General features: G+C 40.4%; 1 protein-coding gene across 3 annotated transcripts in view; it reads left to right on the top strand.

Annotated features, from left to right (window-relative positions):
* The first annotated feature begins 428 nt into the window (after positions 1 to 428).
* SEC62 (SEC62 homolog, preprotein translocation factor) overlaps positions 429 to 16,590 on the top strand; it is a 24,265-nt gene continuing 8,103 nt past the window's right edge. For 2 of the 3 annotated variants that reach the window (XM_008051774.2, XM_008051773.2), the window contains exons 1-5: positions 5,881 to 6,424; positions 7,428 to 7,533; positions 12,952 to 13,156; positions 13,429 to 13,521; positions 16,072 to 16,132. In XM_008051774.2, the coding sequence (XP_008049965.1) occupies positions 6,394 to 6,424; positions 7,428 to 7,533; positions 12,952 to 13,156; positions 13,429 to 13,521; positions 16,072 to 16,132 (496 nt within the window). In that variant the 5' untranslated portion in view covers positions 5,881 to 6,393. Of the gene's footprint in view, positions 618 to 2,333; positions 2,345 to 5,880; positions 6,425 to 7,427; positions 7,534 to 12,951; positions 13,157 to 13,428; positions 13,522 to 16,071; positions 16,133 to 16,590 lie in introns of those variants that run through there. The other variant, XM_021709446.1, reaches the window with a different exon arrangement.

The following is a 16,590-nucleotide window of genomic DNA, read 5'->3' as shown; positions in this document are numbered from 1 at the left end:
AAATCACCCATTAGGTTGTGAGTTATATAAAGTATAGCTATTTACTTTCTATTAGTTACTTGAGGATTGATAAGAAAAATCCATTTGGCATTCTGTAAAATGAAAATACGTGACATTTGTTTTCCTGGCCTTGAAGTTTTCTACATGGCTGTGTAGAATGTGGGAGACCTTGGAGTAGTACTTTTATGCAGTCTGACAAATTTATAAAAATACACTGTCCTAGGAAGGTCCTCAAGTGTTACCACTTCTAGAGAATCTGAAACTCCATAATACTGACATCTCTTGTGACAAATACAAATGTAATAAATAAAAAGTACAGAGTCTAAGTTATAGAAAAGATTATATTGTAGCACTTTTAGGCAAAAAGATCTGTAGTATCAACTGAGTTTCTTGTCGCTGGTTACCCTGATGTTTTGTGTTTAGAAAAGATTTTTGTGTTTAATAAATAGAGTCAATGACTTTGAGTTGTAATTGGGGAGAAATGGTTGATTCAAGCAAATAGGTTTAGGGTTAAAAAAAAGTGGCTAATTTATTTGCTTTTTCTGGTGCCCCATCAAAGTTTCAAGCAAGGGAACTATTGTCATGTTCCTTCCTGGACTCATTACTAGCCACTGAAAGTCAGAAATGAGCTATATGTTTGTTTACATTACATTGTACAATTTTAGTGATCGAGATTCTCAAATGAGAGTGATCTCAATCCAAATTAATGAAACACTGGAAAATAAAGAACTTTAAGTTATTTAAGAAATGCAGTTATGTAAGTGTTTAAGGACGTACAGTAACTTGACGTAGATGAACAAAGTGCTGCTTGCTTAGAGGTGTTGCTTGAGAACCCTGGCATGATGAGATTTTAGAGCCGAAAAGGATCTGGCAAGGTTTGTTTGAACCCTTTTCACAAGTTCTGTCTTACCTAACAGCAGAGTGGTGGGCCCAAAGCATGCTGATCTCATCCAAGTCCTCGTTTTGCTGAGGATTTGTGATTTGACCCAGGACTGCTAGTGAGGGTTTGTGATTTGACCCAAACCACTAATCAGGATAGTAAAACCAGATTTAGACCAGTTTTCCTAATTCCCAATTGAATAGTCTTTCCACCTCATCCTTGATAAAAATAAGTTGCCCTGAAATACTTTTCAGTCCTGAATTCTTAATTTTAAATTGTGTGACATAGACTTAATGTGACTTTTCCCTGATAAAGAGAATCATCCCACTTAGTATTTTGCTTGTATGTGAACTGTCCCATTGAGTTTGAGATGTTTAAATAACTGGCTAGTTCTTAGAACTTTCACAGCCTCACTCCATTATTTTTGTTACACCCATCTGTCTCCCTGACAGTAAAATGGGTTTGTGTGCTTAATTTGAGGTAAGGGAAGAAGAGAGAGTCTGGGACTGTATAGCCAGACTGCATGGAGTCAGACTCTCAGAAGGTTCTCAAGAAAAGAGAACTGAGCTCAGGATGCCAATGCTATGTCTGAGAACTCCCCCCAGAAGCCTTCTGGAGGGCTTCACAGTGACCTGGCAAGCCCATTGCTGCAGTGGGCTGGAGGCCTTCCAGAGGGGCTCTGCAGAGCCAGGACACGGACTCTTGTAAAGCTTTGTGGTAGCACGCTACATGGCTTTGAACATACAAGTTGTCCGCAGCTGTCACATTTTATTCCGTTAATCCACTATTTGCATTTTCACAAGTATTTTATGCTGCTTGTATAAACATACAAATTCACAGTTTATGAACTAAGCCTTTTTCTTCTTTGCTCAACTCACTATTCATAGATCAATTAAGCTTATTTTTAGTGGAGATAGTAATTTTTAAAAATCCTTCTATATTAGAAATTCTGTAAGATTGAAGCCTGTGGCATACTTACTTCTGATCTAATATTTTTTCTCCAAAAGTTTAAATATTAGCTAAAATAATAGTTATAAAATACTAGACCATTATAGTATTAGGGTGTTAACATATTCTACAGTAAAAATAATATTTGCTAGACAATTTTATAAGTGTGTTCTAACCAGGCTTTCGGTTTACATGGTTTTAAGTAGTTTGGGATTTGAGTTGCAGCAGCCAGCATGTGGTGTTTGGGTGCTGAGAGAGGCAGGCGGGCCAGTCTAGATGTACTGGCTCCTAGCTTCCTCTTGCTGAGATACTTGGGCTCATTCATTGAGCTAAAACGCTCTCTCCTTTTGTTTGAGGATGGGTGGGCTGGCTTCTCTCGATTAGTGGGTGCGACTGTTTCCAAAGGCCTTCGCTTTTTGTTAGATGTCTCCTAGAAGAGACATGAAAATAATCTGTTCACATCAAAGAGGAACGAAGAGGGAGGGTACAGTTGTCCAGTGAATAGACCAGAAGGAGGTGAGGAGCAGTGGCCTGTGTAGCGGCGGGCTGGCATCTGTGATCCCGGCCACTTGGTGACCAGTTGCTCCCGATCTCATGGTCCTCTTCTACAGCAATCAACCTTTCCAGCTTCAAAGCCCCAGCAGATGGCACAAATTATATTACTTTCATTAAAGGCAGTCTACAGTTTGGATAACTTGTTATGTGTTAATAAGTTTACAAGTATCAACATACAAGTAATTCTGTGTCTTGTTGGAGAGATTATCCAAGTCCATGTTTGCTGATCTCTTCTGTTGACTGTCACTTAGTATTACCTTTACCAAGGAGGGGATGCAGTTGTGGAAAAGTTTGGTGAACTTGAAGTTAATTGTTAAAAGAAGGTTTAATAATTTTGCGCATGCATTATAGTGTTAGATTCCCTATTGCATGATATATAGTCCACTTGTCAGTTTTTTATGTGTCCTAAGTTTTAATCACGTTTTATTTGAGATGCCTCTATCAGCAGTCAGAAGAGTAGTACATTTATTTCTGTGTTCAGTACATGGAATAATCGAGTATTAGTATGTGAGTGTTTATGAATCATGCCTAAAATTGATTGTTTTCTAGAATCGCCTTCTCCCAAATTTCCTTTCTGTTTTTGAAAAACTGTCCTTTCTGTTGATAATGTTAGAAAACTGACACTCTTACCTAACCATTTAATTCATCCTTTATTATTGAGATCTGTCTGTTCTACGTTTTTCAGATATCTAAATTTCCTCCCCATTCCTAGTCTAGAGTCACACCAGAAATTACTTGAATACTGTAATAGTTTTCTAACAAGTTTCCCTGACTTGTGCATTTCTTTTTTCTTTTTGAGTCTCTGTCTCACTCTGTCGCCCAGATTGGAGTGCAGTGGCATGCTCACAGTCAGCGCAGCCTCGACCTGCTGGACTCAGGCGATCCCTCCACCTCAGCCCTCCAAGTAACTGGAACTACAGGCACCTGCCACCCTGCCCAGCTAATTTTTCGTGACTTATTATAGAGACAAGGTCTCACCAAGTTCCCCAGGCTGGTCTCGAACTCCTGAGCTCAGGCAGTCCTCTCACCTCGGCCTCCCAAAGTTCTGGGATTACAGGCAGTTTTTTTCAATTCATCCTGCACATGGCCATCAAAATAATGACTAAATCATTTTTCTAATTATGTCTTTCTATTTAAACACTACAAGGAACAGAGTAAAATCAGAATTTTTCTGCACACACATGCTTACCTTCCTATGACTTCCTAACTTTAACTTGTCTTTCCTGAAGCCAGTTTGTTTCAGTCTCAGCCACAGTGTTTATGCTCTGCACTCAGTTACCCAAAACTTGTTCATCTTTCAAAATCTAGCCCCATCTTTGAGAGGTCTTTCCTAGCTATTCCTATTGATAATCTCACTTCTACTTTGAGTATTTCTAAAATATGTTTTTAACCGCTCCTTTTGGAAAAGAGCAATTGCTGCTTTTGGTAGTTATGTATCAAAGTGTAAGTATCATGCCTTACAGATCTTTGATATTAACTCTAGCATTTGCGGGTTATATGGTAAGCACTCTGTAAATACATATTTGATTGAACGGTTTCCTTTTTTTTTTTTTTTTTTTAACCAAGATTTATTGAGAAGATAGAAGAAAAGCTCCCAAGGGGGTTGCCCTAATGGTTTACATTTATTTAGACCCACCCCCCACAATTTTTAATCAAGCACATCCCAGTAATAAGTTACCAGTTAATTAGATAAACTGTAAATTGACAACAGATGTATCAAGTAAGGAAAAAATTGAGCATATGTGGGTGTGATTATAAAATAGAATTGGTTTCTATGAACTGTTTATAATATTATTTTTAGCTATTCATTGTGTCACTTTTTTGGGTATGTGAATATCTAGAATGCTATTTACTAATAGATTAGGCTCCTCGAAGGTGTATGTATCATACTAACATAATCAAGTACTATCATTTAGCATACATGGTACCAACATATATTAATATATTTTAACATGGTTTCAAAGTTTTTACCTTTTATTATGTCAGAAACTTTATTTTGCAGCCAAGCCTCAAATTAAATCATGAACCTTGTTCGTGAACTTGGATTGTTAAATATTGTTTCTGCAGTTTTTTAAGATTCTGTTTTTTGTGATACTTAAGTCCTCTACTTGGTTTTTACAAATAGTCTTCTTTTGATTTGAGTACTCGGGCTCTTAATTTTTATAGCCACAAATAACCCGCTGCTGGTAGTAGCAGAGTAGACGCAGCAGAGTAGACAACTCATGGGCTGTTAACAGGTGGCTGGAAGTCGCGGAGTTGGGAAATGCAGAGGAGGAGACAGCCGGCGCTGCCAGACTCTCACTCCATCCAACAAGTTGCTCCTTTCCAGGATAAAATTACAGTTGACCCTTGGTTTGTTGGTTGTTCCTTGTTTTCCTCAGACATAACTGAATTGAGACTTATCTGAAATGTGGGGAAACCTGACATAAGGACACATAACTTAGGTAGATTATTTTTTTCTGTTTCACATTGCTGGAATTTCTTGCTTGAAACAACTGTAGGTAGCATTGATTCTTCTCAGCATCTTAGATGCATGGCAGACAATTTTTTGCTAGTCTTTGACATTGTATTCTTTAAGGAAACAGACCTTCCTGAGATCATTCACATCTAGATTAGATATTGTTGGAGATATTGAGTGTTCTATGTGTATCGTGCTTAGAGGTGGTTAAAGGCAGTCATTAAATATGATGCGTTTGTTTCCATCACTTACGCCAATGGGCAGCTCTTGCAAGCGTGTACGTGAGACGTACAGCAATAGGGACTGGCTTCATCTTCTTCAGCACGTGGACGGGGAGAGCAAGGAGGGATTGTCAGGTTAAAGGAGCTCAGAAGGGAAGGGGACACGGAATATGAGGAATGATAAGCAGTGAAGAAGGCAGTAGAAGAGAATGTGGAGAAGGCGTGGAAGAAGAAACGGGCAGGGCCAAGCAGCCTTTCCAGAGCTGCTCTGTCAGGGCGCTTCTTTAATCACGTCTTCAAGGGAGGTAGGAAGAGCCCTGCTCTTGCCTTTGGTGTTTTTGCCTCACCCTTACTGGGGAAGAGGAGAGACAAGGTGAGAAAGGGTCCCGGGCAGCGTCTGGCCTCTGCAGCCAGGAGGGGAGTGGGGCACAGCTTGTCTGCCTCTCGGCAGAGCTGATGGTCACCATGTTGGGCAGTGGGCCGTCGGTCAGTGTGGGGACTCCTGTTGTCCCTCAGTCAGGTTACACAACTTTGTGAAGACGTTGTTTTTCTGTTTTGAGCTGCAGTCTCACTGTCGCCCAGGCTGGAGTGCAGTGGCACACTCCAGCCACCCCAGCATTGACCTGCTGGGCTCTGGCGACCCTTCTGCCTCAGCCTTCCAGGTAGCTGGAACTACAGGCACACGCTATCATGCCCAGCTAATTTTTTATTTATTGTAGAGATGAGGTTAATAAAGTTGCCCAGGCTGGTCCTGAACCTGCGGGCTCAGGCAGTCCACTCGCCTCGGCCTTCCGAAGTGCTGGGATCACAGGCTGAGCCACCGAGCCTGGCCTTGACTGTTATTTTAACATTTACTTATGGCACCTGTTTCTACTTATTTTGACATTTGGGCACTCACTGTTGGCAACCTCGTAATTTTTCCTAAATATTGTTTTGTGACTTATAAAAAGAGACATACAAAAGTGAAGGTGAACTGGCACAAAGTAGTTGCCATACTGGAAAAACAACTTCAGTTTCTTACAGTTGTGTCCAAGAAGCAGCTAGGCTTTGCCTCTGGCAGCTTGTATTTGAAAAACCTGTACTTTTAAAAGCTCTATTTGCCTTTATACATTACCAGGTGTGCTCCAGAGACAACTTGAAACAAGGCCTTTGCTCTACTTGAAAAGATTCACAAAACAGATTTGAAAATGACTCGTCAGTGCATGAATTTCTCAAGTAAATGGTGATACTAAATTAATATTCTTGTGTTGCAGGAAGTCGGTGAACCATCTAAAGAAGAGAAGGCTGTAGCCAAGTATCTTCGATTCAACTGTCCAACAAAGTCCACCAATATGATGGGTCACCGGGTTGATTATTTTATTGGTAGGATGGTGCCAGTAAAACCATAGTAGTGATTAGTGTCCCTATCTTACGAAGTTGCCGGAATTTATGAAGTTTCTGAAAGTGCTTTCCAAGTGTTTTTTGTTAAGCCTGGTGATGGACACGTGGCAGCCGATTATCCTGTTCTTCCCTTTTATGACTGAAAATGTCTGTATAAAAAGATGAAAGAAAGTGCTTTCTAATAATATGCATTGGAAATTTTTTTTCCCTTCTCCCCTCCCCGCATTTTTGGAAATTTTTAAAATAGGATTTATTTTCATTGTTTAAATACTGCCTTTTGTTCGGACAGCATATGTACTTGGAACTAATTGGACGCTTTGGTTTTTCATAGTATCCAGAAAACTTCATTATAAACTGATGTCATCTATAATATGGCCTCATACCTTATCAGTAGTGGTTGAGTCTGTCTGTCTCATCAACTAAAATTGAATTGCCAATAGAGAAAAGTGGATTTTCTCTTCTGTTTAGTGTTATTAATGATTTTGACATTCATTAAAAGTTTAGAAAACACAGGCCTGCTAATCTCTTCAGATCTAATATATTTAGCTGCTTCTAGTGACAGCAATAGGTTGGTCGCAGAGCTTACTCCTCAGTGAGTTACAGCAAAATGCGATGAGAATTTTCATTGGGCGGTGGGAGGAGAGGAAGGTGTTTGGCTTGTTCTGTGTTTGATGTGCTTCATCAATAAGAGTGACATTTACATACAGAGATGTTGCCTTTTTAACGTTTCCACATGAATGTATCTTTAATTAGTGTTTCTGAACGCTGTTCATTTCCCAGCATTACTTTAAAAGGATACTTGACATTATCTTTCACAAGTTAAGGTTTCGAGGAACTTTTTTATACTCAAGTTGGACATGATTTTCTGTGGAGCCTAGTTTTCTCTTCTGTTGTCAGAATGTTGAGATTTTCTTTATGAAACATTATTTAGATAGACATCAGTTCCCATGTATACCGCATTTAAAATAGTGAATTTCTTCTTTAGCTTCAAAAGCAGTGGATTGCCTTTTGGACTCGAAGTGGGCAAAGGCCAAGAAAGGAGAAGAAGCTTTATTTACAACCAGAGAGTCTGTGGTTGACTACTGCAACAGGTAGTGTATAGTTCTTTGAAGGATAACATAAATACATAAATACTAATTTGAAATTTGCCCCGCAGTCCTTAAACTCCTTATGTCATTAAATATGGTGATATTACAGCGTGACTTGTAGTTTTCACATGTAACCTGTGTTTCTTCAGTACCTCTGGAAATGTGTTTGGTGTTAGACTGTTACATTTTTAACAGTGTATGATTCTTATTTATGTTCCATTACTTTTGTATATTTGCCAGGCCTGCTGGAAGGTCAGCAATAAAAATCATCATACTCCAGTGCCGACAGGGAACAAACAAGTTCTTTTTTTGCGGGTTGGGGAGTTGCCTTTCCACAGCTTTTGCAGGGCTTCCCATCAGCCCTGTTGTCTCTGGTTTTTTCTGTACCCTGAGCCAGAAGTGGACTGAATATTAACATATATTAACAAAAAATATATATTAACATAAATAAGAAAGAATACTTATTCTATGCAAAAAACATAGAGCAACTCACAGAGATAGGGAAGTGTGAGTAGTTAAATGTCAGAGTTTTGTGTTAGTGATTTGTCCCATATCATGTACCCTTTCCTGCTTTGTGTAGTGTTTGCTAATGTAGTATTACTTGTAAAATCAAAGCAGCTGCAACATCTACCTTGGTTTTTTGGTGGGTTTTTTTATTTTTTATTTTTTGAGGACTTCAAGGTGAAGCACTGGTAATTGAGCATATCTTTGTTTTCCATCATCACTGCTTTTTCTTTTTCAGAAAAGCTGAAAAAGCTTGTGGTGAGTGGTGTCCTTACAAGACAAAATCACTTTCTCCTTGGAAAAAAGTACACTGCTCCTTCTTTCCATGTTTTTTCCTTGGTTTACGTCATGTGTACTGAGCATATTTCTTAATAGATGGTCACTAAATGTTTTTGTGGCACAAAAGCTTATAATCTGTGGGAATTTGAGGTTTTACATTGTTTCATGTTCGGTAGGGAGGAACACACAGCGTTTACTAATGTTTTGTTTTAATTCTTAGTTGCCAAAGGCTAGAAACTGTAAGTTTCATCTTGGGGGCAGGGCGAGCCAGCAGTGCTGCTGTTGACGTTTACTTTTCTTTACAGTCATTCTTCTAGGTGGAATTAGCCCCCAGGTGCAAACTTTCCTACCTGCCACAAAGTAGATTTATTTTTACATGCGATGCCAAAAGTAAGAGATGTTACAAATGTTGAAACTGGGGCACAGGGACGTTCAGTGCCTTGTCCAAGGTCACACAGCTAGTCCAGGATTCTCAGTCCGGCAACCTGGCTCCATGGTCTGCGCTTGACTTCTGCCCTAGACCGTCTTCTCTAGCAAGTGATGATGCATTTAATGGAGCAAAAGTTAAACTGAGTTCACCTGCTGATCCATTATTTGGGATGTTAAATCTGTGGGCCAAATCTCTGAGGAGAGCAGCCAGTGTTGAATCCGCACCTCCTGGCCTTTTGGGAACCTGCAAGCTTTGCGCTGTGGGAAGCTCGAAAGACCTTAGTACAGAGAAGGTCCTGGAGAGACAGTGTGTCCTTGTCATGTGTGTCAGGTGATTGTGTCCCTTCTGCCTTGACGTCCAGGAGAGAAGCACTCCTGTAGCTCAGGTCTTCGGAGCCCCGTCTTGAGGCCGCCATGGAGTCCCGGCAGCCAGTCCTCAGGAGTTCCTGCCTAGAAGGACTGTCGTCCAGTTTCGTTTTCTGAAGCAGCTGAGTGGGTGTGAGGTAGTTTGAGGGAAAACAAAAGAAGAAGCAGAATATAGGGTGACAGCAGAGCAGTCCTTTCTGACATCATCTGTGCCTTTTTGTGGCCTGTCTTGTGTGTGGACTCTTGGGCCTTGATGCCATCAGACTTCATTCCAGTGGCCTCGAGCCTGGTTATGCCCTCCTGAGTCTCGTGCACATGCCAGGCTTGTTTTTGCTTCTGGTCTTTCTTTGACCATTGCTTGCTACTTTTCGTCTGTCCAACCTGCCTCTCAGTACTGGAAGCGGTGGCTGGGTCCTGGCTCTGCCACACAGGCTTCCTGGAATCCTGCCCACATTGGCCTGTGTATCTCAGGTTCTGCCAGTTTAGTATCAAATTAGTATCACCCTTGTTGGAACGTAAGGAATTTAGAAATTGTTGCATTGTTGCACATATGTTAGTTTTTTTAATCTCTGGCCAGCTAAATCTGAAAACAGCTGTAGGACTGTTCTTGTTTATTGTAACTTCATAGCAGTTAGCACAATGTGGGCACTTAAAAACACACCATTGTCACACTGGTGGAAGTTTCTAAACCATGTCTGGCATTCAGCAATGTTTGTCAGATCTGGAAAAAACAAATTAAGGGGCGAGGAAAAAATACAGAAGCAATTTTAAGACTTTTTACAACTGTTCTATAAGAAAGGCATTAATGGCAAAACTATCAAGAGTGACTTCACAGGGGAAACGTTTTAATCAAATCTTGAAACATACATAGGTGGTAACCCAACAAACGAGAAGAAAGAATATTCATTCTAAGCAAAAGGAATAGAACACACAGAGGTAGGGAAGTGTGAGTAGTTTTGTGAAAATGTCAGTTTTGTATTAGTGATTTGCCCTATATTATGTATTTAAAGCCAAATAAATGGAAGCTTTGATTTTATTAGAAAGGTTAAATAATATCAGCCTTACTTTCCTAGGCATAGTTGAAGTAGACATTCTCTAAAGGCTCATCAAATAATAAGGTAATAAGTCAGTTCTACTTATTATAGAATAGAATGATGCTATGATATAGTGATTCATGAAAATAAATGTACTTGTATCCCATAACTTAAATGAAAATGAAGGTTTTACTGTAGCAATAATAGCTAACGTTTACTGAGTGTATGTATCCCAGGTACTATGCTAAAAAATCCTAAAAGTAACACCTATAACACAGATACCCCACTTCAGAAGTAAACAGAAATTAAGTGACATACCTACTATCACCCAGCAAGTTAAGTAGTAGAGGTGATGTTTGAACCTGTTCCTAAACATGAAGTTTTGTTTAACACAAGTGTGACTGGAAATTCATAATCAACAACTGGTCCTGTTTTCCCATCAGGGAAAAGGGTTTTTTCCTACAAAATTCTGTGCTTTCCTTTTATTTATTTTTTTTAATTTTTAAATTTTAAATTTTAATTTTTTGAGTTGGAGTCTCACTCTGTCACCCAGACTGGAGTGCAGTGGCCGCTCCCGGCCACCGCAGCCTCGACCTGCGGGGCTCCGGCGATCCTTCCGCCTCAGCCTTCCGAGTAGCCGGAATTACAGGCATGCGCTACCACACCCGGCTGATTTTTTGATTTATTGTAGAGATGAGGTCTCGCTGCTCAGGTGGGTCTCAAACCCGCGGGCTCAGGCAATCCACTCACCTCAGCCTCCCAAGGGCGCAGGATTACAGGCTGAGCCACCGAGCCCGGCTTGTGCTTTCCTTTTAAAACTATTTATTAAAAATGTTTTTTCCACTAAAGTAAATTTGACAAAACTGAAAACGTAGAAAATGATTTAGAGGAAAATCCAAAAGAATAAGAATATTGCTTCATCGACAACCACATTACCATTTGAGAACATGTATTTCAAGTAACTGTACACATATACTCTTAATATATTGACATCTGTCATTTGAGCTATAATATTAATACAAGATGCTAGCTGCTCAGTTCACATGATGTACAGTAGGTATTTTTTTTCAAATTGAGTGGTAGTAAGTGTTCGTGAAATGAAGGATCATAATAGGAAATCTGGAAATCACCTAAGTGCATAAACAACTAGAACATGCATTCATTTCAAGACATTCTGAAGTAGAGTAAAAAATAACTTCTCTTTCATATTCAAACACCCTGCTGCTACTCTTAGATCCCACTTTCTTCTCATAAGCAGTTCATCATTAGTCTCACTTCGGCTTTTTCTTTACTTACATTTGTTTACATGTGCAAAGCAGATGTTAGTGGTGGCATCTGGCAGGCTTTTTGAACCTTGACCAAATATATGCTAAATAGGTCCTCTGAACAACAGAATGGGCCAGATGAGGAAGCCTAGAAGCGAGCTTGTGGACAGGCTTGAAGGCGGGCCTGGGCACCAGGTGGAAGCCCAGCCAGACAGGGGCAAAGGGGATGCCCACCGGGGATGAGAGTGGCACTGGTGCAAGCCCATCCAGGCAGACTGAGTAGTGAAATACATGGAGAAAAAAATAACATCAGGAAACACATCTGGAAGCCAGGTGCAGTGGCTCACACCTGTAATCCCAGGACTTTGGGAGACAGAGGTGGGAGGATTGCTTGAACCCAGGAGTTGGACCAACCTGGGCAACATAGCAAGATCCCTTCTCTACACAAAATAACAAAAATTAGCTGGACCTGGTGGCATGTGCCTGTGTTCCTCGCTACTTGGCACACTGAGGTAAAGGATTGCCTGAGCCCAAGAGGATGAGGTTGCAGTGAACCGTGATCATGCCACTGCACTCCAGCCTGAGCGAAAGAGCGAGACCCTCAAAAAAAAAAAAGGACAATTGGAAAGACGTGACTTGGATCAAACATGGACACACTTTTAATCTGTTGACATTTCTTAGGTTGTTTATTTTCCCCTTCCTTTGTTAGGTCTACCCTTGCATTTGAGACTTAACATTAAATGAAGTTGAGTCTTGATTACACTTAATGAACCCAGAAAGAGGCTTTATGTGGATAATCTCAAACCTGTAATCTTTTTTTGTTTTTGTTTTTTTTAACTTTTTATTTTGAGACAATAATGGAGTCACAGGAAGTTGCAACAAAATAGTCCAGAGATAATTAGAGGATCATAAGAAGTTGCAAAAATAGTGCAGAGAAGTTTTGTTTGCCCTTCTCCCAGTTTTCTTCAGTGATTATATCTTATTGCCTATAGTACAGTATCCAAGCCAGGAAATCGGTGTGTTTACAGTACATGGCTATATAGTTCTGAGACACCTTATCCTCCCTGTAGATTTGTCTAACCACCACCTCAGTCAAGATACAAAACTATCCCATCACCACGAAGACCTTGCCTGTGTTCACCCTTTGTAGTCCCGCCCATTTCACTGCTTCTCCCCTACTCCTCCCTGGCCTTAACCCCGGCAGCCACCACCAGTCTGTTCATCCTTATCCAGTTGACCCTTGGATGACATGGGCTCAAGCTGCACAAATCCGTTTATATGCAAACTTTTTCAGCAAGTTATTTGGAAATTTTTTGGAAGGCCAAACTTTTAATCTCGTGTATCTAAATTATATAGTTAAAAGTTAAAATTATATTGACTATCACTTTTATATACTTGGCTGTAAACTTATCAGTGGTGGGTTCGACTATTTTTCCATGGAATTACTAGTTGTAATTTTCTTGTGAGTTGCCAATTTGTGTCTTCCTTTGCTCATTTTATTCTGTATAATTGATGGAAAATATAATGTACCATTTTTTTCAAAGGCTTTTAAAGAAGCAGTTTTTTCACCGGGCACTAAAAGTAATGAAAATGAAGTATGATAAAGACATAAAGAAAGAAAAAGATAAAGGAAAAGTTGAAAGTGGAAAAGAAGAAGATAAAAAGAGCAAGAAAGAAAATATAAAAGATGAAAGGACAAAAAAGGAAAAAGAGAAAAAAAAAGACGGTGAAAAGGAAGAATCCAAAAAGGTGAGTTCAGATAAAATTAAGTAAAAATTAAAGATCATTAGGTGCCCGTGGTCACTACTGACATCTGAGCACATTTAAAATATTATGCAACAACTGAGAGAACATTTAAAATACTATGCAACAACTGAGAGAACCATGCTAGGGTTATTATAAGTACCATAGTTGGGATTTTTATTTCTATATTACAAATAGTGAAAATGTTTTACCTATATGAATGTCACATTGTTTTTTGCTTGCATGTTATTTCTTCTATGACAATTGTGTTTTCATAGGAGGAAACTCCAGGGACTCCCAAAAAGAAGGAAACCAAGAAAAAATTCAAACTTGAGCCACATGATGATCAAGTTTTTCTGGATGGAAATGAGGTGAGAGTATTTAGCCTGTACTAGAAATTCAGTTTTCCGTAGGCATTTTTAGAAATATGTTTGCGTTTACTAATAAAAGAAGTCATTTAGGTAAATCTAGCCATGCACTTGAGTATACAAAAACAGTCCATTTTTAAAAATTAATAGTTTATCAGTTTAGATTTTGCAAAAGTCAGAATTAGACCTGGCCGTGCTCATTAAGTGATAGGAAACTTCTCGCCAACAGAATCTAGAGGCGGGCAGCCACGTAGTGGACCCACAATGCTCCTGTCCTTTCTCCTCTGTGTAAGGCTTGAGTTAGGGTCGCTGTGGGTCCCAAAAATTTTATATCTTCCCCCAAAAGAGGAGAGGGAGGAATATGCCTCCTCTTTGAAACCAGTTTGAGGGCACCATCCGCAAATCTTGTAGTTTCTTTTCTGCTTGATTCCATTGGCCAGAACCTAGGCACATTCATGCTTACCTGGAATTACACATTTTATACAGGGTGGTTATTTGCCCAGCTGAACGTAGGGTTTTCATTATAGTCAAAGAAAAAAAATGAGTGGAACAGTTAATAGAGTACACATACTGGCCTCTCACTTGAGGGGCCTAAAATTTTCATCATTACTTGTTGCTTTGCTCCAGGAGATCGTTTTCACTGCCTTTTTTGTAATGGGAGATTTATATGTTAGTATGTTAGTAGCTCTTGATGAAGACTGCCTAACTTAGTCACTTAACAATGTATAAACCAGTGCATAAACTGGCCACTGAACTGCTGTGAATTCCAAAGCCTATTCCTTCTCACTACATCATACAGAAGTAACATATGTGGGGCTACAGGTTTGAAATTCTGGGACAGCTTTCCAAAAATATGTGCTCTGAGCTCATTCCAGACGTACCCACCTGAGAATACCTAGAGTAGGGGGTGGGGAGCGTATCTGTAATAAAGTGTCCTCAGATGATTCTGTGTGTGCTCCAGGTTAAGAACTACTCTAATAGATGACCATGAGTCTTTCCGAACATGAGAACTGAAATACCCTCCATCAAACACGAGCATCTGCTCTATGCCAGGCATTTTTATAGGTACTGGGAATTGCGTGGTAGATATGATAAAATTCTTCACTAGCAAAGATACAAGCATTTAAACATGTCACTGTGGTACAGTGCAGCAAGTGTTATAGTGTGAGAACACCATTAGGAATAATTCATTTGATCAGGAAGGATAAGGAGTGTCTGGAGACCCTGGACACTTGGGCTGAATCTTGAAGAATGACTGGCAGAGTTATTCCAGGAAGGAGTCACAGGTCCATTAGGGAAGAAAGCAGCCTGAGCAAAAGCATGGGTGCTTGCCATCCTAAAGAGGTTAGGTTTTGTTCTGAAGAAAGTAGCATGCGCTTCAAAACTTTTAAAGTTGGGAAGTGTCTTTTTTTAAATGTGTTTTTTAGAATGGAAACTGGCAGAAGTAATGTCCATGGATCTGGTTCCCAGGGAAAATGTGCAGAGTAAATAAGGGGTTGAAGTGGAACCCCAGCTGTTAGAAATCAAATAACCAAGTCGAAAAGACAGTCAAGAGTTCTGGTCGATAGAGAACTGTGGAGGAGCCCTGTTCTTCATAGGAACTGAGAGCCTCATGGATGCTGACCAAGCAGAGTTCTGATCTGAATGGTGAAGTAAATCCCTGTTGTATAAAGTAGTAACCTGATGAAAGTAAGTGAAGTTCGGAAGCAGTGGTCCCAGCTGTGGGTGCAGACCCTCTGTGGAGGGTGGCAGTGGAGTTGCCACAGGGAGTCACAGAAGCTCTGTGTTGGCCACGCACGGCTTAGCGGTGGTTCTTTGTGTCTTATCAGTGGGAGAGAAAAGGGTGGGCTTGAGAGCTGCTGGATCTGTAGTAGGGCCTAGCTGGCATCTGCCTTCACTGCTCTTAGCCCAAAAAGGTTCATCATTACATTAGGGACAAGAGGGCTGGCGGTTGCTGGCATTTGGGTTGATTAAGTGATGATTAGCACCCATGAACAAATTGCTAAATGCATTATTAAGTACATAAATATTTACTTGAGTGCATTGCAGAAGTTATCGTTTTCCTTTAATCGTTTTCTAACTTAGTGAATGCCAAAAGAGGTATTATTACTGAAGGAAAGGTCTTTGGAATTTGTTTACCTTAGGAAGTATTTCTGGCCGGCACAATTACTCACACCTACAGTCTCAAGCAGGAGGATCGCTTGAGCCCAGGAGTTTGAGACCAGCCTGGGCAACATAGCAAGTCCTCGTCTCTACAAAAAACAAAAAGTTAGCAGGGTGCGGTGGCACACACCTGTAGTCACCTTGAGAGGCAGAGGCAGAGGCAGGAGGATTGCTTGAGTCCGGGAGGTCGAGGTTACAGTGATCACACTGCTACACTCCCGGCTGGGCAACAGAGCCAGACTGTGTCTCCAAAAAAAGAAAAGAAAGAAAGAATTTCTCATATGTCAAGAGGTTGATGACTGCTTTGGGGGCTCTAAAATATAACGTTAAGCTTTACTTTCTGATGTGATCATGGAACTTTTAAGCACTGAAGTTTCTTGATTCTTCTAGGTATATGTGTGGATCTATGACCCAGTTCACTTTAAAACATTTGTCATGGGATTAATCCTTGGTAAGTAGCAGGATGCAAGTAGCTTTAAAGTATAACCTAACATTTGGAAAACAGGCCAAGTGTGGTGGCTCACACCTGTAATACCAGCACATTGAAATGCCTGAGGCAGAGGCAAGAGGATCACTTGAGCCCAGGAGTTTGAATCTGCAGTGAGCTGCACTCCAACCTGGATGACAGAGTGAGACCTTGTCTCTGAGATGAAATAAAGTAAAATTTAGACATCAAAATACATATGCCAGCCAGGCTCGGTGGCTCAGCCTGTAATCCCGTGCCTTTTGGGAGGCTGAGGTGAGTGGATTGCCTGAGCCCGTGAGTTCGAGACCCGCCTGGGCAACTTGGCGAGACCTCATCTCCACAATAAATTAAAAAAAAAAAATTTAGCCGGGCGTGGTAGCGCGCGCCTATAGTTCCAGCTACTTAAGGCTGAGGCAGAAGGATCGCCGGAGCCCAGCAGGTCA

This window comes from Carlito syrichta, unplaced genomic scaffold (assembly GCF_000164805.1).
Source record: "Carlito syrichta isolate Samal-C Ts95f unplaced genomic scaffold, Tarsius_syrichta-2.0.1 Scaffold233425, whole genome shotgun sequence".
NCBI classification, from domain to species: Eukaryota; Metazoa; Chordata; class Mammalia; order Primates; family Tarsiidae; genus Carlito; species Carlito syrichta.
This window is presented reverse-complemented; position numbering and strand designations above follow the sequence as displayed.